Here is a 24,708-nt window from a genome sequence, read left to right on the forward strand (position 1 = left end):
TTTACATTAAATCTGCTTAATGTATGTAAAGCATATTATATGGTCAGACAACACAGTAACACATTGGTATAAAATCTTCATAGGGCTCACATCATCAGGGTCAAAAGTTCACCCAAACTAGTTCTTTAACATAAAATTTTGAATGATGTGAGTTATAAATAAACCTTGGGCCAATGGTGTTTTCCTCACATGTTCGAAGGTCCTCAGGAAGCTTGGCCACAGAAACCGTGTGTGACAGACAGCTCTGTGCATGTGGTCGGTTTGTGGAGGAAACCCGGTGACAGATCAGCTCAGTGCAGCTGGGCAGATCAGGATTCCTTTTTCTTTTTTTTACGTGTCCTGTTGCAGCATTTCACACACACCGTATAGAAAAGTCGGTTGACTACAAGTTCAAAGACTGTTTTGCTCCACAAAAATGATACCTCAAGACAAACTTTATAAAATCAAGTCTGCAGATCAGCATCTCTTAGGTCTCCCAAGACTCCAGTACTCTGGGATGTACTTTTCCTTCTTATAAACAGACAAAAGACAGGAAAAACAATTGTTTAAGAACCAATATAAATCCATGACAACCATGCTAACATTTTATTACATGTCTTCTAACAGTACAACATTCAATCTGACCACCACTGCTCACACAGCACCCTCCACACACAATGGCACCTCACTAAACATGAGTAAAAAGCTTAACATAGATTCATCTTTGATTGCTTTAGATTAATCACACACACTGAATCACTGGTGGCAAACTTCCTGACACCTGCTGTTAACACAAAAGGATAAGACTTACTCGTCTCCAGTAGCACTCAGCCAGAGGCCTGGATCCTCTGCGCTATTATCCTCAACTCACCCCAAAGGTTTTCTCCAGGGTTTAGACCTTGGGGCTAAGAAAAAAATTTACTTTCTATTTTATGTTAACTGGGCCATACATTTTTAATCCTGCTGAGAGATTCAGTTATGACCCATTTTATATTTGCTGGCAGAGCCCTTTACAATTAACCCAAGCCCTAACTAGTTACTTTTCCAGGGCATTTTGTAGAGGAACAGGCCCACAGCATCATAGATCCGCCTTTGTACTTGGACATAAATTCTTGCTTTCCCAAATTTTGTTTTTCAAAAACCTCAATTTTAGTCTCTTTTTCAGATTTTTACCTAACATTCCTCCAGAACTATTGGCTGTCATGTAGAATCCAACAGAATCTAATGGCTGTTATGAAAACTTAATGACTGTAACCATCTGATTGTGAACTTTGGGATTTTTTAATTTTACTTATGTTCTGCTTTCTTTATCCATCCTGCTCATCTGTGTGTGGTTTCAACTTTTAAGAGTTCCAGTAAGTGTGGCAACATTGGATTTTGTTAAAAAAAAAAAAAAAAAAAACAACCTCAGAAATGTTTTCCTACTAATCCAGATTTTTTTTATAATTCTGTGTGAGTGTGAGATAACAAAATATAATGTCATAATAAGTCTTTTTACACATATTTACCAGGGTTCCTAAAAGTGTTGATGGTGCTTTATGGTGTGGAGATAATTTCTCATTTCAACACGCCTTCCACATTGGCTAAAAAATATATTGTTCTACAGCTCTGCCTAATTTGAATACATGGATCTAATACTTTTTCAATATTTTTACAAATGTATCAAAATACAAACAGCGGTACTGATTTTCACAGGGCAGCGATAGGCAGTACACAGATAATAACTATGACAAATGGCACAAATCATGCTACTGTAAGTGCTACAATGGTATCTGTCACGGTTCACTCTAAAAAAAAGTTGAGAACTTCTGTTTGCAGTCCAAACTGTGTCCTTTAAAGTTTTCTCCACAAAAATATCTCCTCCTCCACGAGTACAAAAAAAAAAAAAAAAGTCCAGCAGACACCCCACAGACCCTTTGGTGATTTAGCAAATCACATAACTCCATGTTTGTAAGTCCCCCCCTCAGGGATCAGAGAAAAATATAAAATCAGAAGGAAGAAAGATAAATTTGTTGATTTTTGTTTTTACATTGAATTGAAAGAGAGGAGTATTTCTTCCAGAAGGCTTTCTAGCAAATGCGTCTTTCCACCGAAGGCTCAGCTATTCTCCACGTCTCCTCATACTTTTGGTAACCCAATAAAGTGTCCTGTCACAGTCCTCCGTCTATAGCTGGGTGGTTGCGTTGAAGCGTCCAGTCCTCCTGTGTTGCCGCTGACTGGCGGGGTGGTGGCAGTAACGTGGCGGCCTGCCGCTCATCTTTCTCTTGGAGCTACGTGATGTGCGAGGGTCTGGGGGGGCTGGTAGTCAGGCCTCCTCCGCGGTGGCATCTATCCCAGCGTAGGTGAAGTTCTCAAAGAGAGCCATGTTAACGTAGGCCTGGAAGACAGGTGAATTTCAGGAAAACCGATGGCAAAATATAAAAACTATTTACAGCATTCAATTGAAATTAGCAGTTAAACTTCATGTAAGTGACCACATTTCTGCCTTGCTCATTGTGACTGTTAATTTGTAACAAAGGGATGTTTGCTCTAAAGAGAAATTGCAGTAACATGATGATTTATGATGCAACACCTTTTGTAATGCAGTGTATGATGAACGTTTTTATACCCTTTGAACTTTTTCACATTTTATTAAACTGTCAAAAATGTTACAGATATAAATCTAAAAACTATTATGTGTTTTTGTAATCAACCATGTCAAAGTTGCTGATTGGAAATAGGCCTATGCTTTGACTAGGCCATTGTGATACATGATTAGGCTTTGGTCTAAACCATTTCATGCTAGCTAAGGATGTATATTTAGAGTGATTGTCCTGTTGAAAGATGAACCTGCAGTTTCTCTTCCAGTCTGGAACTTTTCAACCTGCAACTGGTTTACTTCCAGGATTGTCCTACATTTAGGTCAATCCATCTTCTCATTAACTCTGACTACCTTCCATCTACCTGCTGAGGAAAAGCATCCCCGCAGTATCATGCTGCCTCCACTGAGCATCAGTCAGGTAATGGTGCATTTAGGGAAAAAGTGAAAAAAAACAAACAACAACAACAAAACAAAACAAAAAAAAAACAAACAAAAAACAAAACTTGAAGCAGCATGAATCCTATTGTGAATCAAGAATTACCTTCCTGGCTTCCTGCATCCTGCTGAGCTGGACAGAGATTTGTGAGAAGGGTGGTCTCTCATAGGGCCGATCCCTCCAGCACTGCCTCATTAGTTCATAGCTGGGATGACAAACAATGACAGAACTTCCTAAATAATGTTTGGATAAAAATGCTAACACCCTATCATTTTGATAAAACTCCTAACCAGAACTAAAATAGTAAAACAGTTGAATTAATTGCCTTTTAGAACAGGACACTTACACCTCATCATCACAGTTTTTGGGTTTCTCCATCCTGTAGCCCTGTGGCAGTTTTTCATAAAGTTCGGCACATGTCATTCCACAGTATGGTGTACCACCTAATTCACAGACAAACAAGAGGCAGCAAATAAATGTAATGTAAAACATGAGACCATGACCATGTCATGTCTATTATTCAGAAAATCAATTGTGCTACACATGTAGATTTGGAGAAGATAGCTCTTCCTGACACTACAAAAAGAATTAACAAAAAGCAGAAATAAAAATAGAACTTTTCTGGGACTTTCTCTAAAGGGCCTGTATTTTTGCAGTCACAGGAAAACAATTTTATCTTGCATTTTATTATGATGTTGCAAGCATTCTTACCCAAGCTTACAATTTCCCAAAGTAGAACTCCAAAAGACCATCTGTGAGAAAGAAGGTCAAAAAATAGTTGAGATCATGCAAGTCAGAGAGAACATAAAAGTTTTTTTCTTTTTTTTAACTGTCATAAAAGAGCAAATGCACTTTGTTGATGGTATCTGTGATGGTATCTGGCGCCCTGCAAACAGAAACTAGCTGTGCCAATCTACGAATTGAAAACCGTGCAACTCCAAAACACTCTTATCTTGCATTCATTAAATGCAAGATAATGCAACTAAAAATGCATGAACTAGAGATGTACTACACAAAGTTTTTTTTAATTTTAATAATGTAGTAGTTGAAGTTTCTTCTTAAAAATGAAGATGTGCTTGTGTCATTCAGTTTCAAAAACATAAAGCCACAGTCTTTTCTGGAATCTGATAAGCAAAACTTTCTGACAAGAATAACCACCAGTTTTATATGTCACAAGCTGGTGTGGTAGATTACATAATCAGACAAAGTGTTTGTGCTCAGTCTGTCTTTTTGCCTCACAGGTATCTCTGCTGCACTAGTTCCTACTTAAATTTCACTCATTCTTCTTTCACTAATTCTTAGTACTGTTTTGGTCCTCACAAGGTATTTTTCTTCTTACTTTTGCTGTCCTGTGCTCTGCTGGCCTGCTCTCTGTCGTATAAACAGGCTCCTGTTGACAGAGTCAACTGGCAGTCTGTTTCCTAGGCTTCCTGGTTTGTGCTTATCAGTTACATTGCACACTTTTATCAGAGTAACAGTGACAGGGGGATGATTTGTTGTTTTCTGAAGAAAGACACTTTGTTTTGTACATAATGAACAACTTTAATGGCATCATTTTGTTGAAATAAAAGACTTACACGTCACTCTTGCTCGTATACACGCTGTAATTCAGGGACTCGATGGCCATCCATCGTACAGGCAGTCTACCCTAGAATCAAACCAGCAGGTGGTTAATTTTCACAAAGTAACTGAAATGTCAAATCCTGAACATTACACCATCTCTGAATCAGTTTAAATGTCTGTCTTCTCAATGTGATGAATTAAGCAATACAAACCACAGCTTTACAATTACAGCACATAAAGGTAGTTTACATGTTTACAGAACACTGCCCTCTACAGGAGAACCTTTTATTGATCCATTACTTGTCTGGATGTTTCCGTAAAACAAAATGGACCCAAAAGTTTAAAAAACAATTAATGGGTTATGTGCTTTCTTTTGTGCTCTTTTACGTGTTTTTTACACGATGGATATATCTGAATTTATTAAGGTAAGATGTTAAGGTAATTGTGTGGGAATGGTTGTAGATGATCCATCTACAACCATCGTTTACTGGATCAGAGAATAAAACTTTTCTATTCTATTGTAAAAGTAAATAAAGATTTATTCATGCTGGTGGTTGTGTTGTAAGGTCTGGATCAACATAAAAAATGTTTAAGTTTACTGTGTCATTCATAATCACTTTTTTAACCCGTCAAATATTCAGATTATGTCACCTCAGTCAACCTGACGTACCCATTGCTCAGGGCAGATTTATTTCCTCCCCCAGCCATTCCCCCATTTTGTGCCCAGTTGATGTACATTTTAATTAAACTGTATGTGAGATTAGACTATGTTAGTGAATAAATACAGGATTCTAGTGTGTTAAACTAGCAAAAGATTTTAAAAAACAGCAGGACAGTAACCCCCAGGTTTGGTATTGGACACGACTGGTGTAATTCATCTACTCAGAGATGCTTTCAGCACCCTCTCTTGGATTACTTTGTCAAAAACAAAAAAAAAAAAAACAACTCACCATTGTTTTCTTGACATACACCTCTTCTCCTCTGGACAAACCAAAATCTGCAATCTTTGCCACTAGGCTGTCCCCTACAAGAACGTTCCTTGCTGCCAGATCTCTGTGAATGAACTAAAACCAACACAGAGGAGATGAGAAAGGAAGTAGTGATAATTGTAAAATGAACATGCTTTACAAAAGGGCGAAAATAAACTTTACCTGAAGTGTGAACATAATTTACAGACAGAATAGAATTTTGAGTGAGTTAAGAGTCATTACTGGAGCCTCTTTGCATAGTTTAGTGAAATCTTGCATGCAAGATTTAAGACTTTATGCAACGTCGCAACATCCAATGACATCAACTGACAAACAGCTGTTTTTGAATCCCAAGCTCAATCAGAGACAGACTATTCACTATGAGGCATATTAGATTTTCTTTTCCCAATCTTACCTGCTTGTCACTGAGGTAATGCATGCCGGTTGCCACATCAACAGCAAACTGCAGCAGCTGCTGGGAGGTGAGGGTAGAAGCAGTACCGTGCTCTTTTGCAAAAGCAGGATCGGTTTCCAACACACGACTCTTCCTCAGAAAGTCCAGGAGGTTCCCATAGGGAGCGTATTCTATGGCTATGTACAGGTAACCTGAAAAAAGACACAGTTCTCATAAAATCCTCCTGGCTAGCTCGGCAATTTTACCATGTAGTTACCATGTAGTTCTGTTACTGTTAAAGTGTCAGTCACTATTGCTCCAGCCTACTATGATACACATACGCTTGCTGTGAGCCGGCATATCATGCACATTTAGGGTTTTATTTATTTTGAAGCACTGCTTTTCAAATTGGCCAATAGCATCCAAACAAGAATTAGGTGGTTGAATCTGAATTTAATGTGGATTTTAAAAATCGTTAATATTCAAGATCAACTTCCCACTTCAGGTAGCTGAATGACTTCTATAAATAACTTTTATACTGTACTTAGATTTAAAAAAATGAAGGTTTAATCCTTTAGTGACTCTACCACAAATTATGCTTCTAGTTGTCAACTTGAGATTTTCAAATCAAAAAAACACTATCAACTGTCTAACATGGCGGTGTCATCCTGTGGTGGTAGTGCATTGCACCATACAATAAAGCAGCAGTACAAACTCCAAGTTCTTGTACTTTATGTTAATTCAACACAGCAGAACATTACTTCCACCAAGGAGGAAGACATACCAACCAGTACCATGATATAGACATTATGTCAGGCCCAATCAATATTTAAAGACCAAGAGCCTTTCAGCATTGCATTCAATCAGTTGTTTAAATTATTCATTTTTATTTTTTATTCCACAACAATATCCTGTCTGTCTACCTAAAAACCCTGAGTGAGGCCTTGACTGACTTGGTTGCAGTTGCTCAGAGAGCCAACCGGTTACAGATGGTAAGGGACTTGGCCTTGAACAATTTAAACTTGACTCAGACGTAGGCCGGACCTTTTTATAAAATCCTCACTGAACTCAACCAGATGGCTGAATCTCTGTCAACAGATGACAGCTTTCAGCCTTTCCACAGGCTATTAGGCATTTGTAGCTGTTGGAAAGGTTTCATGCTGATTTCACCAGGATCAGTAAGAGTGCCAACACAATTAGTGAGGACCGTATGGGGAAGGAAGGAGTAACAGTCTGATGGAGAGGCTGGTCAAATGTCTCACACAGAATGTTCTGTATTTCCAGCAGGAAAAAAAAAACAAACAAAAAGAAAACAACAACAAAAAAAACATATTTGCCTCACATGAAAAATTAAACAAAATATATTATTATATTAATAATTAAACAAGATTTGAAATCACTAATCTTATCAAAACTTAACAGACTTTGATCTTGATTCATGTTTGTAAGTATGAAGCTAAATGGATTAATAATAACCATAATAATCATTTTGAATTTTATTGTGAAAGGAAAGAATTGCAGAAGGTGCCCACTTGTAAATTTTATGCAAATAGTTTTTTCCCACTGTTTTATGGCTCCTTATTTATTCCTTCAATTATTAACCCACACCTTCTTCACTGTTTCCCCTTGAAAACTTATTTAGCTTTCACATAATTGTTGCTGTAAATATTCACAATAACCTAGCCAAGTTCTTTCTGTTTCTTCGTCTCTTTTGTTCATATTATTCAGCAGAATTGTGGTGTGGATTCTTGAATTTGTCAACCATTTATATTTCAAGGCTAAATTGGATTAGCAATGCTTCATCTAATGTGCTTACCACTAAATTTCCTCTCTCATATGTTATCAGTCTTTGATCAAACAAAAATAATCACATTATTTGGGTTGGAATGCTATTAAAAGAAACTGATACATCATGGCAGGAACTAGCATCAGTTCAGCCTTCGGAAAACAGATAGCAAAGAAGTGAGATGCATGGAAAAATCCCTTCAAGCCTCTGTAGCGTGAAAGGTTTTCATTTTGGATTCCGTTCTTCTGGTGCCTTTAATTCAAAGATGACAGAAGACAATTGGGAGGAAAGGCCACTTAATATCATTATAATTATTAATATTACAAAATTGTTCAAACTAATTTTCATGAAAAATACCAAACCTGGATGTTCTTTATTAAAAACAGTTCTTACAAAAATGTTTAAAAATTCTTACGTTCTTTTTAGATTGGAGCGTCAAGCACCTCACAATGTATTCATGAGCCTCGAAACGTTTTCACATGTTATGTTACAACCAAATTCAATGTATTTTTCATGCATTGTTTCAATGTATGATGCTACCACTACTATGTTTCAGTATGCAAAATATGAGTTGGAATGATGGGAAATATACATTTTCTTTCACTTAGCAACTTATATGAAGGCCAAAAAGTTCATATTTTCTCACAAGATAGAAAATGCAAACTAGATTACTCACAGTTTTCCTTTTCAAATTTGTGGACTTCATAACATTTTTTTCCAGCATTGTCATGCTCTTTTCATTTAGGGTTTTAAATTAGGCGAACAAAGCTTACTTTATTACCTCATAACTTATTGTAGTGAGTTGTGTAAGCAAGTAAATGCACAGGATTTTATCTAGGGGCTCCATGGTGGAATAGTTGTTGGCATAACAGCATTACCCATCATCGACTTCAAAACATTCCCAAATGCACCACTAGATGTCGCTCACTCACCTCTGTTTTCACAGGCTCCTATCAAGTTGATAATATTGGGATGCTGGCCCAATTTGCACAACACTTCCAGCTCTCCAGCAAAGTCTCTGTGGTCATTCTCTGAGGCAAACTCTGCAGGCAGAACAGCATGCTTCACATTGTTACACAAAACACAAGCAAAACTAATTTTCCAGAATAAATCTCACAGGCGTTCACTAGAATCTCAGAAACTTGTCTTTTAAAAATCTTTCAAGCTTTTCTATGTATATTAGTGTCTTATTCACAAATATCCAGAACACTAAACATTTTTTATGTAAATGTTAAGCTTCTAACCTTTGATCTCTCAGTCATTTGACAATGAAAGAGATTCCTAAATTTCAGCTCTTGTCTCTCTAGATACTAAGAAAAGAATCAGTTTCACTGTACTTTAAACAATGTAGATCTGTTTTAGTTCCAACTTGTAACGCTGTCATGATCAGGTAGAAGGACAAAAATGAGTTTAAAAACAGCTAGTATCCAAAGAAAAACTTGGGTTTTCAATAACCTTGAGAATATCTGATCAAGACCAATTTAAATATCAAACTATGTGTCTCATTGCAAGAAAAGTACAAAGAAATTTGAGTTGGTTTAAAATGTTGAAAAGTACTTACCTTTTAGCATCTTGATGGCTGCACTCATTTTGTTCCCATCCTTTTTGATCATGGCTTTAATGACCTGTTATTAAAATATGGTTGGCTTAATTGCTTGAAAACTTGATTGCCATTCATGCATTGATCAAAGTAGTAAACATGAAATAGTGTAAACCTGGCCAAAGTTGCCCTCTCCAATGACATCTTCAAATTTAATGTCCTCCCATTCAAGGATTGGGTAGGTGAGCGGTTCTGGCGTGGGTTTGGGTCTTCTTGTTAGGGTCAGGGTTCCTGAGTTAAACTGCAGAATAGTTTCTTCTCCCTACCATAAACGTTGGCAAATAAACAAATAAATGTGAACGTTTTGTTTTCATATGTAGTCTTGAAAAACGTTTTTATATTCTTCCAAAGTTACTACCAGCACACCCTCACCGATCCAGACTGATAGGTAAATGTGCGCCGACGGTTGAGCAGCATCTTCCTGATATAGAACAGAGCCAGCAGGGCGAGCAGTATGGTCACACAGGTAACAGTTACTGAGCCCACCACTGCCACCAGGAGCTGATTACCGTCCCCTGTGGGCTTTCCAGAAACACCTTGGGTGGTTGGTGCTAAAATCTGTGAGTCTGTTTTCATCGGAGAGACAAAGTACAAAGGGAAAAAAAATGAGAAGAGAGACAGGGATTATTTCTCTCAGGAAGCAGCACATGTAGTTTTAGTAGTAATCTTAAGAGCTTCTTTTCCAATTGCCAATTTTATCAAAAAAGTAACATAAAACCTACTTCAAAAGAAACAATAAAGTCTTTACATCCTTCTTATCATAATTGAAAAAGCGACCCAAGGACATTGGGATTTTCTTTCCTTTCGTGCCCTGAGATGCAGTGTTTTGATTGTGTTTTGCTTAAACAATGTTAAAGTCACGCAATACCTTCAACGAATTTTTACATCCAACTACATTATTACAACCCTAAACCCCCAAGAAACATTTAAACATAGAAAACAAGCTCCTTCTTACCATCTCCTTGTGTCTTCTCCTGAACAAATGTACTCCACTCTCCGGGCACTTTGGAGCAAGCTCTCACTCTGAACTGGTACAGGGTGCTGCTATTGAGCGCCGTCACGTCTTTTGTGGTCTTGTTTCTGTCATTGATGTCCAGCCAGTGATGAGGACTGCCCTGGCCGACTGGCTGGTACTCTATGACATATTTAATTATGCCTCCGTTTGGATTCTCTGGGGGCTGCCATCTCACCTGGACGGCCGATGTGGAAAGGGCTTGGGCCTGGACGCTGCGGGGAGGTGAAGGCCCTGGAATGCAGACACAGACACTATTAGCTGTTGTAGAACAAATTTTGCAACAATAAAAAAGTTGGAATAAGATTTTTTTTAACATTTTCATTTAGTTTGTGTTTTATGTTTTTATTTTTTTGATTGCTTTACGTGTTTTTGTGGCTTTTGGTAGCTTTGCTGTTATTTGAGACACCTACATTTTTATGTCAGAGATTTATGTAAATTGTGTAAAAGAACAAAAGTTGGGCCTTGTAGCTCAAGTTTGTCTTGTAAAGTCTCCAAACATCTTTACATATCCATTTAACTATTTTAACAGTAAAAATTGCAGATCTCATTTATTTTTTCACAACCATCAAAAAAATTGAGCAATAAAAGAAACCAGAGGTTTCCATTTACCCTGGCTGTTGACACGGAAGAGGAAAGGTTTGGAGGCTGGCCCCTGGCTGCCACAGTTGATGAGGCGCACCACCACACTGTAGTCATGATGATACTTCAGGTTGTGAAACTCGGTAGAGAGCACATTGAGCAGGGTGGTCTTCTCCAAAAGTTTTTTATTGGACGGTGGGGGTTCAAAGAGCTGCACTAAAAATCCAGTGGCTGTGCCAGGAGTGATGTCACTGTTGGTAGGTAGCCGCCACCACACTTTAGCATTATGGCCATCTACTGTCCTATTTTCGATCTCGGGCTGAACCGTGGGTTCTGCAGCAAACAAGTAGAAACAGTAAGTTAGAAGTGCTAATTACACTTAAACCAGACGTTTACATGCACTATAGCTTTATTTCTTACGGTCTGAAGTTAAATCAGTCCAAACTTATTTTGATTAGGTCTGTTAGAATGACCAAATTCATTTCTACTTGCTAAATGCCCCAATCATAAGAAAAATAATATGTGAGAATGTTTTAATGAAGCTTACATACATAATGATTACTGTCTTTTCAAACTAAGAGTCATCTGGAAAGCCCAGATGACAATATTATGGCTTTGGAAATTTCTGATGGGTTATCTGACACATTTGAGTTACACCTGGAGTCTGCTGGTTTCCAGTTTGACAAGACAGAAAGGTCAACAGAAATCATCATAGATATCAGAAAAATAACTGTGGAGCTGCACAACTCTGGTTCATTCTTTGGAACAATGTCCAGATGCTTGAAGGTGCCACTTTCATCTCTTCCAACAATTAAACGCAAGTTTAAACATGGTGGGAATGTCCAACCACTATACTCCTCAGGAAGGAGATTGGTTCTTTGTCCACAATGTGCAGAATAAAAGCCAAACATCTAGTGAAGATGCTGGCTGCAGCTGTTAAGACAGTGTCATTATTCATGGTGGTATCCTGCACCACCATGGGCTAAACAGTCAAGTTGCAGGGAGGAAGCCATTAATCCAAGAGAAACATATAAGCGCCAGATTGCAGGTTTACTAACACATACAAAGACTTTCATTTTTCGAAGCATGTTCTCTGCATCTGATTAAACTAAACAATTACACTGTTTGGCCATAACGGCCATCATTACATTTGGAGGAAAAATTGGGTCGCTTGTAAGCCTGAGATCACCGTCCCGAACGTAAAATATGGAGTCAGTATCATCAAGCTGTGGTGAGTTTAGCTGCAGACGGAACTGGTGCATGTCATAAAATGAATGGCATTATGAGGAAAGAACATTATGTGGAAATATTGAAGCAACATCTAAACACATCTGCCAAAAAGTTAAAGCTGGGGTGCAAATGAGTGTTCCAAATGGATAATGACTCAAAGCATGCAGCCAAAGTTGTTACAAAGTGGCTTAAGGACAACAAAATCAATGTCTTGGCATGGGTGTCACAAAGCCCTGATCTCAAGCCAATGGAAAATGTGAAGGGGGATCTGAAAAAAACATAGAAAAATAATAAAAGGTGAAAACTGGGACAGCAAAGGTTAGCTGTAAGTTCAAATAGGAAAGCTTTAACAATGTCAGTCTTCTCCATTTTTACCTCTCATTTCTTAAACATGAGATTTGAAGAACTAAAGAACAAATTCAGACTTTTCCAAAATGCCACATTCAATATTTCAGGTCATTCTACGTCAGTAGTCTTGCTGCCTTTTGAGTTTTGGGAAGTGTTATAGCGGTGAAGTCCCCTTTGCATTTTTTGTGTTGGCTTATGATTTTGTCACCCCTGTTTCTGTTTCCTGATCTCTGTGTTTAGTTTTTAAGTAATTTCCACCAGTCAACTTCTCTAACTTGTCTTATCCTTTTGATTCCCTCTCATTTGCTACCATTCTATAGTAATTAGTCTTACTTGGTCCTCAATATCCCAAGAGTTTAAGTTGCTCCTGATTCTGACTCAGTCTAAATGTCTGTTTTGTTTCCTTTGGTCCCGATGTCTCCATGCAAGTTATTTCAACTCATGTTGCCTGATTTGACTTCACTCTTTCTCCCAACTATATTTGGTTGATGTCATTTTAAGTTTATTGACAATTAAGTGTTTTATTTTCCGTCTCCTTTGGCTGTTTGCCTCAGTCTTGTATTTGGTTTCATCACTGGAACGAATCTTGATAAAAAAAAGATCAGACCTGAAAATGGACCTCAAAGGTGAGCTTATCAAGTTTTTGCAACATGTGATAATATAGTAAAGCAGCGTCTCACCTTTCTAGGATTGAAGATGTGCCTTTGAAAAAGATAATATTGCCCCCACCCTGCAACTCCATTGTTTCACGTCCTCGTACCTTTCCAGCGTTCAATACTTTACTGCCACTGCTGTCTGAACACTGCAACGTGTGCTGCACTTCCTTTCTGCCGCAGTTTCAGGCATGACATCACAGGCACAACCAAAAAACATCATTGTGACACTTTGTCAGAAACCAAAGGTCTGATCAGTGACAGTTTATTGTCCTTTTCTAGCAGCCTTCAAACGCACAGCCTTGACCATGGCTTCAGCATTCCACGGACTCCTCATCGTTACCATCATGGCATCATCATCACCATCACAAACACACCTCCACCAGTCTTTGTTTCAGTGTTCTTGAAAATGATCTAGCTCCTACCAAAGACTCTTTAAGCGATTTAAGTATGAACCCAAATCTGGCTGTTTCTATGCTTTTGGAGCTAGTTCACTTATTTAAATGGCCCACAAGTTATCCTCCAGACCTACTTTCTGTCCTATGGCTGTATTCTGCTCATACCGCTGTAGCTGTAGAGGACTCCCCGTTTACTTCCACAGCTACTTGGCCTCCATTTCTAATCATCTTTGCCAGATCCTTCAGCTTCCAGGCCAGCTACTATTTCTGTCATTTCTTGCAATGGGCTCCAAACCACCCTCCAGAGCTCCATCATTGGACCATTTAGCTTCCCACCTGAACTCACAGCATTGTTGGGCCAGCCTCCATGCCCCCCACCTGAATCATTTGCCTCATTTGCCCTTATGAACTCTCTCTCTCTTTTTTTTTTTTTTTTTGCTCTGTTCCTTCAGGCTTTGCTTCCAGTTAGTTTTATTTGGACCCTTTTCAATGCATCTAGAGAGGTACCTTGGGAATGGTTGTACTATGTGTAATGTTGAGATTTATGCTAAGTTTTGTCAACTTTGGTTTCACATTTGGATAATATCTGTCCATTGAGAATAATTACTTTCCCTTAAGCAGGTGTTTTGAGTTAAGTTTTACAATGTCCATTTATATAGCATAAAAATGTGGTTAATTCTTGTATAATTATCGTGTAATTAAAGTGTAGCTGTAATAATATAATAACTGTAATAATATGTAGTTAAGTGAATCTTATTATTCTTTCTCTACTATTGTTGTGCCCCCCCAAACAGGCAGTTTCTTTAGTCAACATCTTTCTTGCAAGCACAAACTAAGACAGTTGTTTCATTTGTTATGATTGGAATCACAGTACTAACTCATGTTTAATGAAATTATGTCTTTATTGTCTGATAGTTTTCCTTGTCCAGAATATGCCTGATTGTGCTCTGGTATTTATTTATTTTTTTTCAGATCAATAAGTTTTTGTTTTGAACGTGTGTGGCTGTCTGAACTGATAATTCAGTTCTACATTGGTCTCACCAGGACAGTCTGTCTCCATGACGGCTTCTGGTCCAGATTCTCCCTCTCCTCCCTCCCCTGGACGACTCAGCTGGACGCGAACGCGGTACCTTGTTGAAGGCTCCAGGTTCATCAAAGTGATGGGCTCCTTGTCACTATAAACTGAAACAAAACAAAGAGATGATAAGATTACTGTTGTAGATTCTTGTCTTCTATCTCTTTTAGTCTCTTTAAACTACTTACAAGAAACCCGCTGCAGCTTACATAACCATGTTTCTGTGTGACTGCCGGCAGTCATATGTAAACAGACTGAAACTGATAAGACTACCCTTTAGGGAGGAAACAGATTGCAGAGAAGAATAAAAGCTAAACTCGCGCTACAATCTTTGCCTCACTTGGTTACATCCCTAAGGGGAGCTCAGTGTGGCCCAGCGCTGGACAGTGAATGTAACTCTGTATCTTTTCTATTTGTCTGAGATGTATGGCTTGTAACATTTGATCATTTTTCGGCTTTAAAGCCTGCTTTTATACATAACCAAATTTCATTATTTCTCAAGGTAATTTGCACTGAGGGGTTCTGGTCGGGACCTGGTTAACGGACCTGGTGGTGCACAGAGACAAAAATGAATGAGCTCCAACATTACCAAACATTTCAATTGTGGTTGTGTTGGTTTAATTTAGAGTTTGGCAGTTCAAGTCCTTAATGGTATTCTGCTGCTTTTAGATGTGTCCCTGTTCCAATACACCTTAATGTGTACAATGTAAATATGTCTAATCAGACACATTTTAGTTTAAGCAACAGAAGTGTGGATATTGGAACTTCTCATGACCATCTGTTCAGAGATTATTATATGTATGCTTTTCCACAAATATTAGTTTTGTGAGCAGTTTCTGTGTTTATGGTTAATTATGATATATTGTTTTACTATCCCTTTTCCTTTTATCGCCAACTTAAGCAAAGTTTTGCTGCTCAGATAATTCTCTTGGCTTTTGCTAACATGTTACAACATTTGGGACTCCATTTTTTACAACTTCTAAGGGGAGAAAATTGCTAAAACATAAAAATCATAAAAGCACTTGTACTGGCTTTATGTTTTTCTCAGCCTACCTATAATTGAGGACCAAAAGTCTCTGTTCTCCACAGGCTTGTACAGAAGTTTGGTTGAGATTATGGGGCCGTCGCCTTTGTGTGACTCCACCGGCATCACCAGCAGCTGCTTACTCCTTTTTTCAAGTAGCTTTGGAGCTGTCGTTGGCACTGGGGGCACTGTGTAGAAACATGACCAACAAATGTGACAAAATGTACCCTTTGTACATGCACTACTCAAAAGTAACTCCACACTCAGACCTTTGATGGTAACGTTGAACTTGCGAGAGTCCCTGCCTCCATTGGTGGACACTCGACACTCCCACAATCCCCCTTGTTTAGCACTCAGTGGAGGGATCTCAAACAAGGCTGTGCTCCGATTTGACTCCTGGATTGTCTTGGAGGCCTAAGTGAAAAAGATGGAAAATGGCTGAGCAATACAGGATGAAAGCCGCATGTTCATTTCCTGTGCCCACTTCTGTTCCTGCTTGACTTTTCCTCAAGAATGTCGTCCCAAGGAAAACCTTCTTTGTTCCTGTGGGAAATGCTGGCACAACTATTCATCAGATTGTTTCTGTTATTAAGGAAACAGAGCAGTAACAATAACATGGTCTGAGCATATCACGTCAAGGCAATGCATGGAGACTGCTGCAATGTAGAGTGATACAGCCTTATCTGGTCAAACCATTGTTGTGTTGACTTCCTCAAAATGTGACCCAGCTTTGAAAGCATCAGTCAAGACATAGTTCAAGTACATTTTCCCCCTCAACTTCCACATTTCTGAAACTTTAGTCCCTATATCTTACAGCTGCTGGGGTCTTTATGCCTCTTTATGAACATTTCTTCTCATCCATTACTGTCATTCCACACGTTTCTTTGCCTTATTGCTGTTTTCAAAGCGCTAATTAAATTAAGAATTTAATTATCTGACACAAAGTAATACTACAGGGGAATAGGATGAGGCTTGAAAAGAAATTTGCAGTGCTAGGAAAAGTGATTACAATTTGTGAAAGAGAAGAGAGCAGAGTTTTACTGAAACATTTTGTAGCAGCAGGCTTATTAAGCAAGACAAAATCTTAACATCATATGAAAGGATAACACAAGAATGACTGAGGGGGCAGTGGCTATGTGGCACACCACAATCAGCAGCCAGACCATGAAGACACACTGGCAATCTTTGAGGAAGCATGATGCTTTTTCAAGTCAAAATATGCATTACAAAACAAACAAAAATGACATAAAAAACAGTTCAAATCTTCTCACATGCACAGACTGTATAAAACTGAATAAACTACAGCTCTCTCGAAACTTGTGTTTGAGCCATAATCACCTGTAGCATTTTTATGTACATCTGCTAGCTGTAGAAAAAGTTGTATAATTTGAGTGTAGTGACAGATGGTGTTCTCAGAATAATGTTTTAGAGGCAACTTGTTCTGGTTCTGGTGACATGGTCCCTGGGAGGAGAGAGAGTACCGATGGACACCTGTGTGCATTAGAGTAACGCTGGTAGTTAGACACTGGATCACTTGTGAAGTCTACCTACATGCTGGCTGAATTTCAGTATTTATTTTTTTTAATTATTTATCACTAACAACCATTCTCCATTATGGTAAATCACAGGTAGACTAGGCTCACCTGGGCAGAGTGCCAGTCTGTTAGCTCTCCAAGGTAGTTTCAGCTAACATTTCCCCTGAATTCAACCTGATCAGAATATAAATGAATTTGTATAGCAAAAAACTATGTATGATTTTTCCTTCAATACATTACTTTGTGTTAGCCTGTTACTTAAAATCCCAACAAAATACATTCACGTTTGTGATTTTAACATGAACAAATTTGATTTTTTTTTTTTACAATGCATTGTGTACATTTGCATTTTAAATTATTTATATACTATATATTCATGTTTATTTTAGCTAGGCCTTCAATATATTATCCTCCCAAGACTACTTCTGGTCTACTGACCTTCAGCACAGTGTTGTCCAACTTTCGAAGCTCAAAGCTGTTGTGGCTGGGTAGGGGGTTGCCTGTAGCTGAGCATTTGACTTTAGGACTGGAATTCAGATTACACTCCAGGTCACAATCCAATTCCAGAATCTGAGGAGCCCGTTCTGGAAAACAATGGAACATTTTCGGATTAATGGTTTATAGGTGATATGAAAAGGTTGCAGGATAAGAATATTTTGAAAGTTTTGATTTTGAATCATGGTAAAAAATACAGTTCTACCATTTTGGTATTTGGGTAAACATGGTGTATTTATCACTACATAAAAGCTGATTAGCCTTTTAAAGTTCCAGCTTTTAAATGTTTGGTGAGCAATACTTAGACTGTAACAGTTTCTACATCTTTCAAAAGTTATGTGAGGCTGCTATTTTCTTTTTGTTGCCTTAACTCAGAATAGTAGAGCTTTAATTTTTTTTATTTTTACGTAAGGGGTTAATATGTCTGTTATGATGCTCACCAGACTTCTCACAGTTCTGTCCTCTCCATCCTGTGGGACATTGACATCCACTGAAACGGTTGCAAACTCCTTCATTCTGGCATTTGCAGCTTAACCGGCAGTCAGGCCCATATGTGTCATTAACACAAGCTGAAAAAAAAAGGCAAACCGAACACCATATAAAATTTAGATAGTTGAATTCAGATCTAATGTGGCTTCAAGGAAAGTTAGGTTTTAAAAACCTTTTTCACAGTGCCTCCCAAACCAGCCGCTGGCACAGGAACAGCCATAAGGATCTGGGAGGCAAAAGCGAATCTCTTTGCAGTTGTTGCTGTGGTCGGTTCTGCAGGACTCCTGGCAGTTTCTCCCAAACATTCCTGCCCTGCAGGCTGCTCCCCATCAGTGGAAGGTAAAAATCACAAATGTATTTATTTGTATTCCTAAAAAAGTGCTGTCTTTCAAACTGAATTGCAAAACACCCTGACTGTAACCAATCTGTCAGTGTCACCAGCCAGGAAAGCTGCTGAAACATCTTTTCAGTTATTTATGTTTCGGCACACAATAGTCAGTGACGTTATAGTGAAAACAAAACCCTCACAATCCAAACGTTACAGATCATGGACCAGCTGTTTAGATAAAGGATATTTAAAAAATACAGATGACCTTTTTTGTATATTCTAAGAGACATACAGACAGATAGATAATCAACTTTTATGGATATTATTCTGCTGTATTCTGTCTCAGTGTAGTACAAACCTGTCTCACAGCGTGTCCCCATAAATCCAGGAGGGCAGACACAATCCCCATCTAAATCATGACAAACTCCTCCGTTAAGGCAGTCTGGGCAGTCTTTGTCGCAGTTATGGCCCCACTTCTTACTAGGACAGTCTGCAGAAATAAAGTACTTTATTATAAAATATGTTCCTTACTTAATGATGACTTGATAAGTTTTTGCTTTGTCTAAAAAGTAATTTCTGTATATGTGTTTTATTATTAAGCATCTACTGCATAACCATTCTTTACAATCATGTGAAACATTTTTACGTGCTTGTAAATATTAAATAAATTCACCCACACATTTAAATCCAAAGCAACATTTTTTTAGTCATTGAAAATACTTTTTGGTTACAGATAAATGTAAGGCTTTTAATGAGTATTAATTGCACCATGACACTACATGTTATTATTGATCCATCAGAGTACCAGGATGTTGGTACTAAGTTTGACGTATGTCCAAATGTCTGATGACTAGTAACAAGTTGCATGACTGCTAATTACAAAGCAAAGCAAACAAAGATTCTTCAAGGACCCTACTGTATATTGACCCACTTCTCTTCTACAGTACATACTCCTTAGGTCAGACACACACACAACTTTATATTTTAGTGTAACTGCATGACCACAATCCATTCAGTCACGAATTTGATGTCCATTTTATTACAGAGTACGTAGATAGAAAAATAGAATTCCTCCAGCTCATCACAACAAAACAAAACCAAAGTAAACAAAAAACCCATAAAATGATAGATTTTGGTTCCCAAAATGGAACATTGTTCAGTTGTTGATGTTGACATGAAAAACAACAGAACAGATAAGAAACCTTGTTCTGGAGCTTCTCTCCTAAACAATCCTATCAAACAGCCAACATGCAGAAATGTTTCCCTCCTTTAAGTCAGGCCTGAATTTTATTTGTCATCAGATTTTATTATACAGCCTCTTAACGCTTAAATTAGAAACATGTTCATAATATTTTATGTTCAGTCATTTTTCTTAAAGAGTTTTTCTCTTTTTCATGTAGAGCTTTTTGACTCACATTATGTATGAATGGGGAAACATAAATCAGCTTGCTTATATTTTGTCCACATATCATCTTTATAAAAAAATATAGAACAAATAGAAGAACAAACACAAAATCATGAATCTTAAGCTTACTGTGAGCAATTCTCCAAAGCATCCGCGTTTCAGATAACTTTGAATCTTCAAAAATTCCAGTGCAGATTAAAAAAAAGAGACTGAACATCAACTAATGAAAATTAACCAAGCAGAACACTTTGGCAACAAGTTGTGAGCAAGTTTTAAGAATGAAGCAAAAATAGCAAAGACACAAGCCAGGAGGGAACTGATAAATGTTTTATGAATACGGCTTTTTAGAGCAACATGTTCTGCTTTTTTATGTTTTGTGCAAACCACAGGGATGAGAAGCAGATTCATACCTCTACCTAAATGTCAGCAAAAAGGCAAAAAAACACCCACAGAATACATTTGGATTTAAAAATCACAGGCATCACTTGTTTTCTTTCCACAACAGACACAAAATCAAATTGTCAAGGGTTTTGTTTTGCAACTCTCTATAAGTGCGTAAGCTCAGCTGAAACATTACTAGTTGGAGAACCCACAGCAGCTTTTGTGAAGCTATGAGAAACAATGTGAAACATGAAGGGAAAATCTCTCACACTGGAATGCAATCTCATCTGGACTGTGGTAGTATTATGGTTTAGGCCGGCTCCAACATCTGGGCCAAGAAAGCTTTCCACAATTAATGAAGTAATTCTGGATTAACACAGTAAACTTTGAAGAAAACCACTAATGTGTGATAGAGTAAGACAATAAAAACACAGTGGTTTTAGGAAATACCGTGGCTGTTTATTTTCCAAGGAAAAATCTTTTCTTCCAATATAAGGTTCTTCAAATATATATAGCAGGGAACCTATTTAAGAAAACCAAAAAATTATTGCATAGTTAAGTCTGGCTCATACAGAGCAATGGTCAAAAATGAATTCAAGCTGTTGGAACGATCAACAGAAGCTGGAAGTAGTTAGCTACAGTTGTTGCTGCGCGTGGGCTCCATGCAAGATAGTGAACCTGACGGTTAGTGCAATTCTACCACTGTTAAATAAAAGATTCCCACTTTCAAAGGGCCTTTTTAAAAATCAAATTAACAATGTTAATTGAACAATGTTTTAAAATGAGCTTCTTATTCATCTATTGCATCACACACAATCACATAGTGCAGTTCAGTTGCATGCAATGCTTTTCATCAGTGTTTAGTGTGCTTTGTCACACTTTATAACACTGCATCAATAAAACTAGAGAACCACGGCACTGTAAAGTAGAAAGGAAATAGCACATTGTTTTTAAGACGACTGCTAAAAAATGAAAAATAGAAAGAAAAGGAAAGAAAAAAAAATCAACGGTGACTTTTATCTGAATTCAGCTCCCCAGAGTCAATCTTTTATAGAATCATATTTTGATGCAGTTACAGCAGCCACTTTTATGTCTCTACCACCTTTGCCTTTATAGAGTCTGTATTTTTGCCTATTTTTCTTCTAACATAGTTTTTCTCCAAAAAATTGACACACATGTAGCTCCATTCATGTTTCTACTATCCCTAGAGCATAATGCTGCACCACCATGTTTCACCATCAGGTTTGCTGACTTTTCACTCCACATAACATTCATCTGGTAGGTCAGAAACCAGAGAAGTATCTTCCACTGCCGTCCTCTGCATAGGAGGTGACAAACTGCAAACACTGGGGCTTCTTGTGACTTTCTAGAAACAATGGCGTTTTTTATGAAGCTCTTCCAAAACAACCAGATTTGTGAAGCATATGACTTATAGCTGTTCGTTTTTAGAAATGATCCCACCTGAGCTTTGGAACTGTGTAGCTCCTCCACAGTTACTAGGGTCTGCCAAGTGCTGCCTTGTCTTGGTAGGTTTGAAGTGTTGCTATAATCTTTCCATTTTCTGTTCATCGATTGAACTCTGATATATCATTTTATAACCTAACCTGCTTTCAATTTTCCTGTGTGAGTCTTAATGATGTTTGTTTTCTAACTTTTTCCTACAATGCTAAGAGGCCTTCACAAAACAGCTATATCCATGCAGGGATTAAATTACCAATGGATGGACTCTGAAGAGAAATGCACTATTTTTGTTAACAACACAAAAAGACAAAGTTCCAGTGAATGCTTGACTTTGGGGTTGTAATGTGACAAAAGATGAGAGAGTTCAAGGGTCAATTTTACTTTTGCAATGTGCAGCATTTAACATATGTATACACAGCACTGCTTGTCCTACCAAACATGCATGTAAGCAGTCTCACATCTTCACCCAGATATGCTCCTCCAACATAGCAACTGGTGGAGAGTGTTAGATTTAACAAACCTCTAACGATAAGTCTCATCCAGGCGCCGTGGAGGGGGCTGTCCGCAAAATAGCTGGCGCTGTAGATGCCTTGATTGGCCAAAGTTGCATTCTCCACTGTCAGCGTAGCAGTGCTGTTAGTCACTTCAATCCAGTGTGTCATATAATAGTAGTTTCCTTTGAAAACATGAAAAAAAAAAAACAATACACTGTAGAGTGTAGTTTCTGCTTTCACTTCCTTCATTATATTTGTGTGAGTATTTTGTCTGGATGGTCTTTTAATGTGTTTTGAATTTCTGTGCTTCCCTTACCGTTAAATTTCCAGGTCACGTCCCTCCGTTCAGAGCCCAGCATCTCCATGCTGAGATGTGCAGTCTCTCCTCTGTTCACAGTCATTGTAAGGTACTTTGGAATAAAAATAGCTGGAAACGCAAAGACCACCAATGATTTTCCAGCAAGATGAATGAATCTGGTTGTCTAGAAGTGGAACATACCTCCATTGTTGTTTATCATTGTGAGCTTAAGCAGTGACTCCTCCGGGGTCTCACAGTAGAAAATTCCAATATTCTCAATTTCACGAAAGTCCTTTGCCACAACAACTCTGTGAGAGTCCTTGTGCACTTTGAAACTAGTTGGTCTTGGTAATTTGAGGATACTGTTATCTCTCCTGATATTCAACCTGACATCCGCAGGGCTGTTTTCACCATTGATACAGGAGATGGTGAAGTGACTGACGCTGGTGACCTTTGCTGTTGAGGTCATCGCCAAGTCCATCACTGCACCTGCATTACAGGACACCACGTAACAGTTGCTGTATGCTAAGTTGTTTGCTTTCAAGTCCAGAGTACACATAATTTACATTGAGATCCATAGCTGGATGGGTAGTTAAAGTTCAGATAAAAAGAAAATACACCCTACATCAGGTCTAAAATAATATACCACAAGTAACCCATTACCATTATTTACTAAACAAAGATGAGGACAAAATGGAAAACTACTACTCAAAACTGTGAGATACTAATTTCCTTAACCCAAAGTTATGTAACCTAGCACTTCAGGCAATATTTAGTTGTGAAATAATTACTTATATACACACATACATATGCATATGCAGTATTTTCCTGGTCAAATAAAATGTATGTATCATAAAATGTTAAACTAATTAGTCATGGATCTCAAACAGTACAAGTTCCATTGATGGTACGTTGGCAGCATGTACTGATACCTAAAATAAATTTTGGCAGAAACAGATTAACTGTGATGTATAATTAATTAATAATGAAAACATTAGCTGTTTCCATAGTTGGTCATTTTATTGAAACTATTTATCAAAAGAGAACAGAGAAAACAAATAAAACAAATGCATATCCAGAAGTTTCAGTTCATACCCAACTTTAGCTAAATTGATATATTCTAGTTATCTTCAAACAACAGTTTCTGACTGAAACCCTCAGTGACTGTGCTAGCTACTGTTAGCAACACAAGCTAATGTTTTTCTCTGTGAGCTCAAACACTAAAACAACATATGTAAAGTAAGTGTGGAGTTTGCTGTAAATTAGTTAAAAGGAGAAACATTCAGAAGTGCAAATTACATTTTTCATTTTCTGTGTTTTTTTAATTAATTTTTTTTTTTTTTTTTACTTCTGGTTAGTTTTTATATGCAAGGCCACCATTATGGATTGATTCTAATAGGAGATCTTACTGGTGCACTGAAAAAAGTTGATACAACTGAAATAAATTGCTTCCATAAGTAACAAGTAACTGAATTAAAAAAAAAAAAAAAAAAAAATTAGTAGCAGCAACTAAGTTGTAATGTTAAGGAAACTTAGTAAATTGACTTCAATAAACTTAATTTAATTAGATGTTGTCAATTGAAGCAATTTATTTTGTTGGAACAACCTCTTTTTTTCCCAGTGTAATATTTCAAAATGAAAAACTGATATTTTAACTTCTGCATAAAAATATAATGCACAACTGGATTCTTTAATAAATTTGAAGTGCCACTTGAGAACAATAGTTGTTTTATTTTTTATTTATTTTTTTGTTTTTAAACAATAACTTTAGGTCCTGTTGTTCTTCTGTTTCAAAACGTATGTCAGTGTTGGAAAGCTTAGTATTGTGTTCCAAGTTTTCTGAGAACAGGTTGATTCTTTGCAGTTCCTTAGCCAAACATTTCTGCACTCAGATTTAGTCACATTTATTTTCTCCTCTTTTAGTCACACACATTCTTCATACGTGATCAAATTATTCCAATGTTCAATCTAAGAGCAAAATTTGGCTTAAGAAACTATTGTGCGAGTTGTTTTTTGTATTCTGAGATGTTCTGATGAAACACTAAACCTCATTCTCAAAACACAACTGATTAAAGCCGCGTGACTCAAAAATCTCAGGAAACGGTCCCCCGGGCTATTTAGGATCATTTGGACCTATAACGTCACAAAGGTAACAAAAAAAAAAAAAAAAACAAAAAAAAAAGAAAAAAATAC

The 24,708-nt window shown here is 37.6% G+C and overlaps 1 protein-coding gene across 2 annotated transcripts in view; it reads right to left on the reverse strand.

Annotated features, from left to right (window-relative positions):
- Positions 1-562: 562 nt before the first annotated feature.
- tie1 (tyrosine kinase with immunoglobulin-like and EGF-like domains 1) overlaps positions 563-24,708 on the reverse strand; it is a 24,866-nt gene continuing 720 nt past the window's right edge. Inside the window, exons 2-24 of one of the 2 annotated variants that reach the window (XM_007550828.2) lie at positions 22,717-23,004; positions 22,534-22,644; positions 22,244-22,399; positions 18,835-18,966; positions 18,321-18,467; positions 18,100-18,228; positions 17,603-17,748; positions 15,899-16,043; positions 15,659-15,817; positions 14,572-14,712; positions 10,932-11,234; positions 10,263-10,553; positions 9,680-9,873; positions 9,423-9,569; positions 9,269-9,332; positions 8,640-8,750; positions 5,943-6,133; positions 5,510-5,623; positions 4,574-4,644; positions 3,708-3,748; positions 3,343-3,439; positions 3,102-3,201; positions 563-2,356 (exon numbers count right to left, since the gene is read on the reverse strand). In XM_007550828.2, the coding sequence (XP_007550890.1) occupies positions 2,285-2,356; positions 3,102-3,201; positions 3,343-3,439; positions 3,708-3,748; positions 4,574-4,644; positions 5,510-5,623; positions 5,943-6,133; positions 8,640-8,750; positions 9,269-9,332; positions 9,423-9,569; positions 9,680-9,873; positions 10,263-10,553; positions 10,932-11,234; positions 14,572-14,712; positions 15,659-15,817; positions 15,899-16,043; positions 17,603-17,748; positions 18,100-18,228; positions 18,321-18,467; positions 18,835-18,966; positions 22,244-22,399; positions 22,534-22,644; positions 22,717-23,004 (3,350 nt within the window). In that variant the 3' untranslated portion in view covers positions 563-2,284. The remainder of the gene's footprint in view (positions 2,357-3,101; positions 3,202-3,342; positions 3,440-3,707; positions 3,749-4,573; positions 4,645-5,509; positions 5,624-5,942; positions 6,134-8,639; positions 8,751-9,268; positions 9,333-9,422; positions 9,570-9,679; positions 9,874-10,262; positions 10,554-10,931; positions 11,235-14,571; positions 14,713-15,658; positions 15,818-15,898; positions 16,044-17,602; positions 17,749-18,099; positions 18,229-18,320; positions 18,468-18,834; positions 18,967-22,243; positions 22,400-22,533; positions 22,645-22,716; positions 23,005-24,708) is intronic. The other variant, XM_016670873.1, reaches the window with a different exon arrangement.

Source organism: Poecilia formosa, unplaced genomic scaffold (assembly GCF_000485575.1).
Source record: "Poecilia formosa unplaced genomic scaffold, Poecilia_formosa-5.1.2 Scaffold38, whole genome shotgun sequence".
Classification (NCBI taxonomy): domain Eukaryota; kingdom Metazoa; phylum Chordata; class Actinopteri; order Cyprinodontiformes; family Poeciliidae; genus Poecilia; species Poecilia formosa.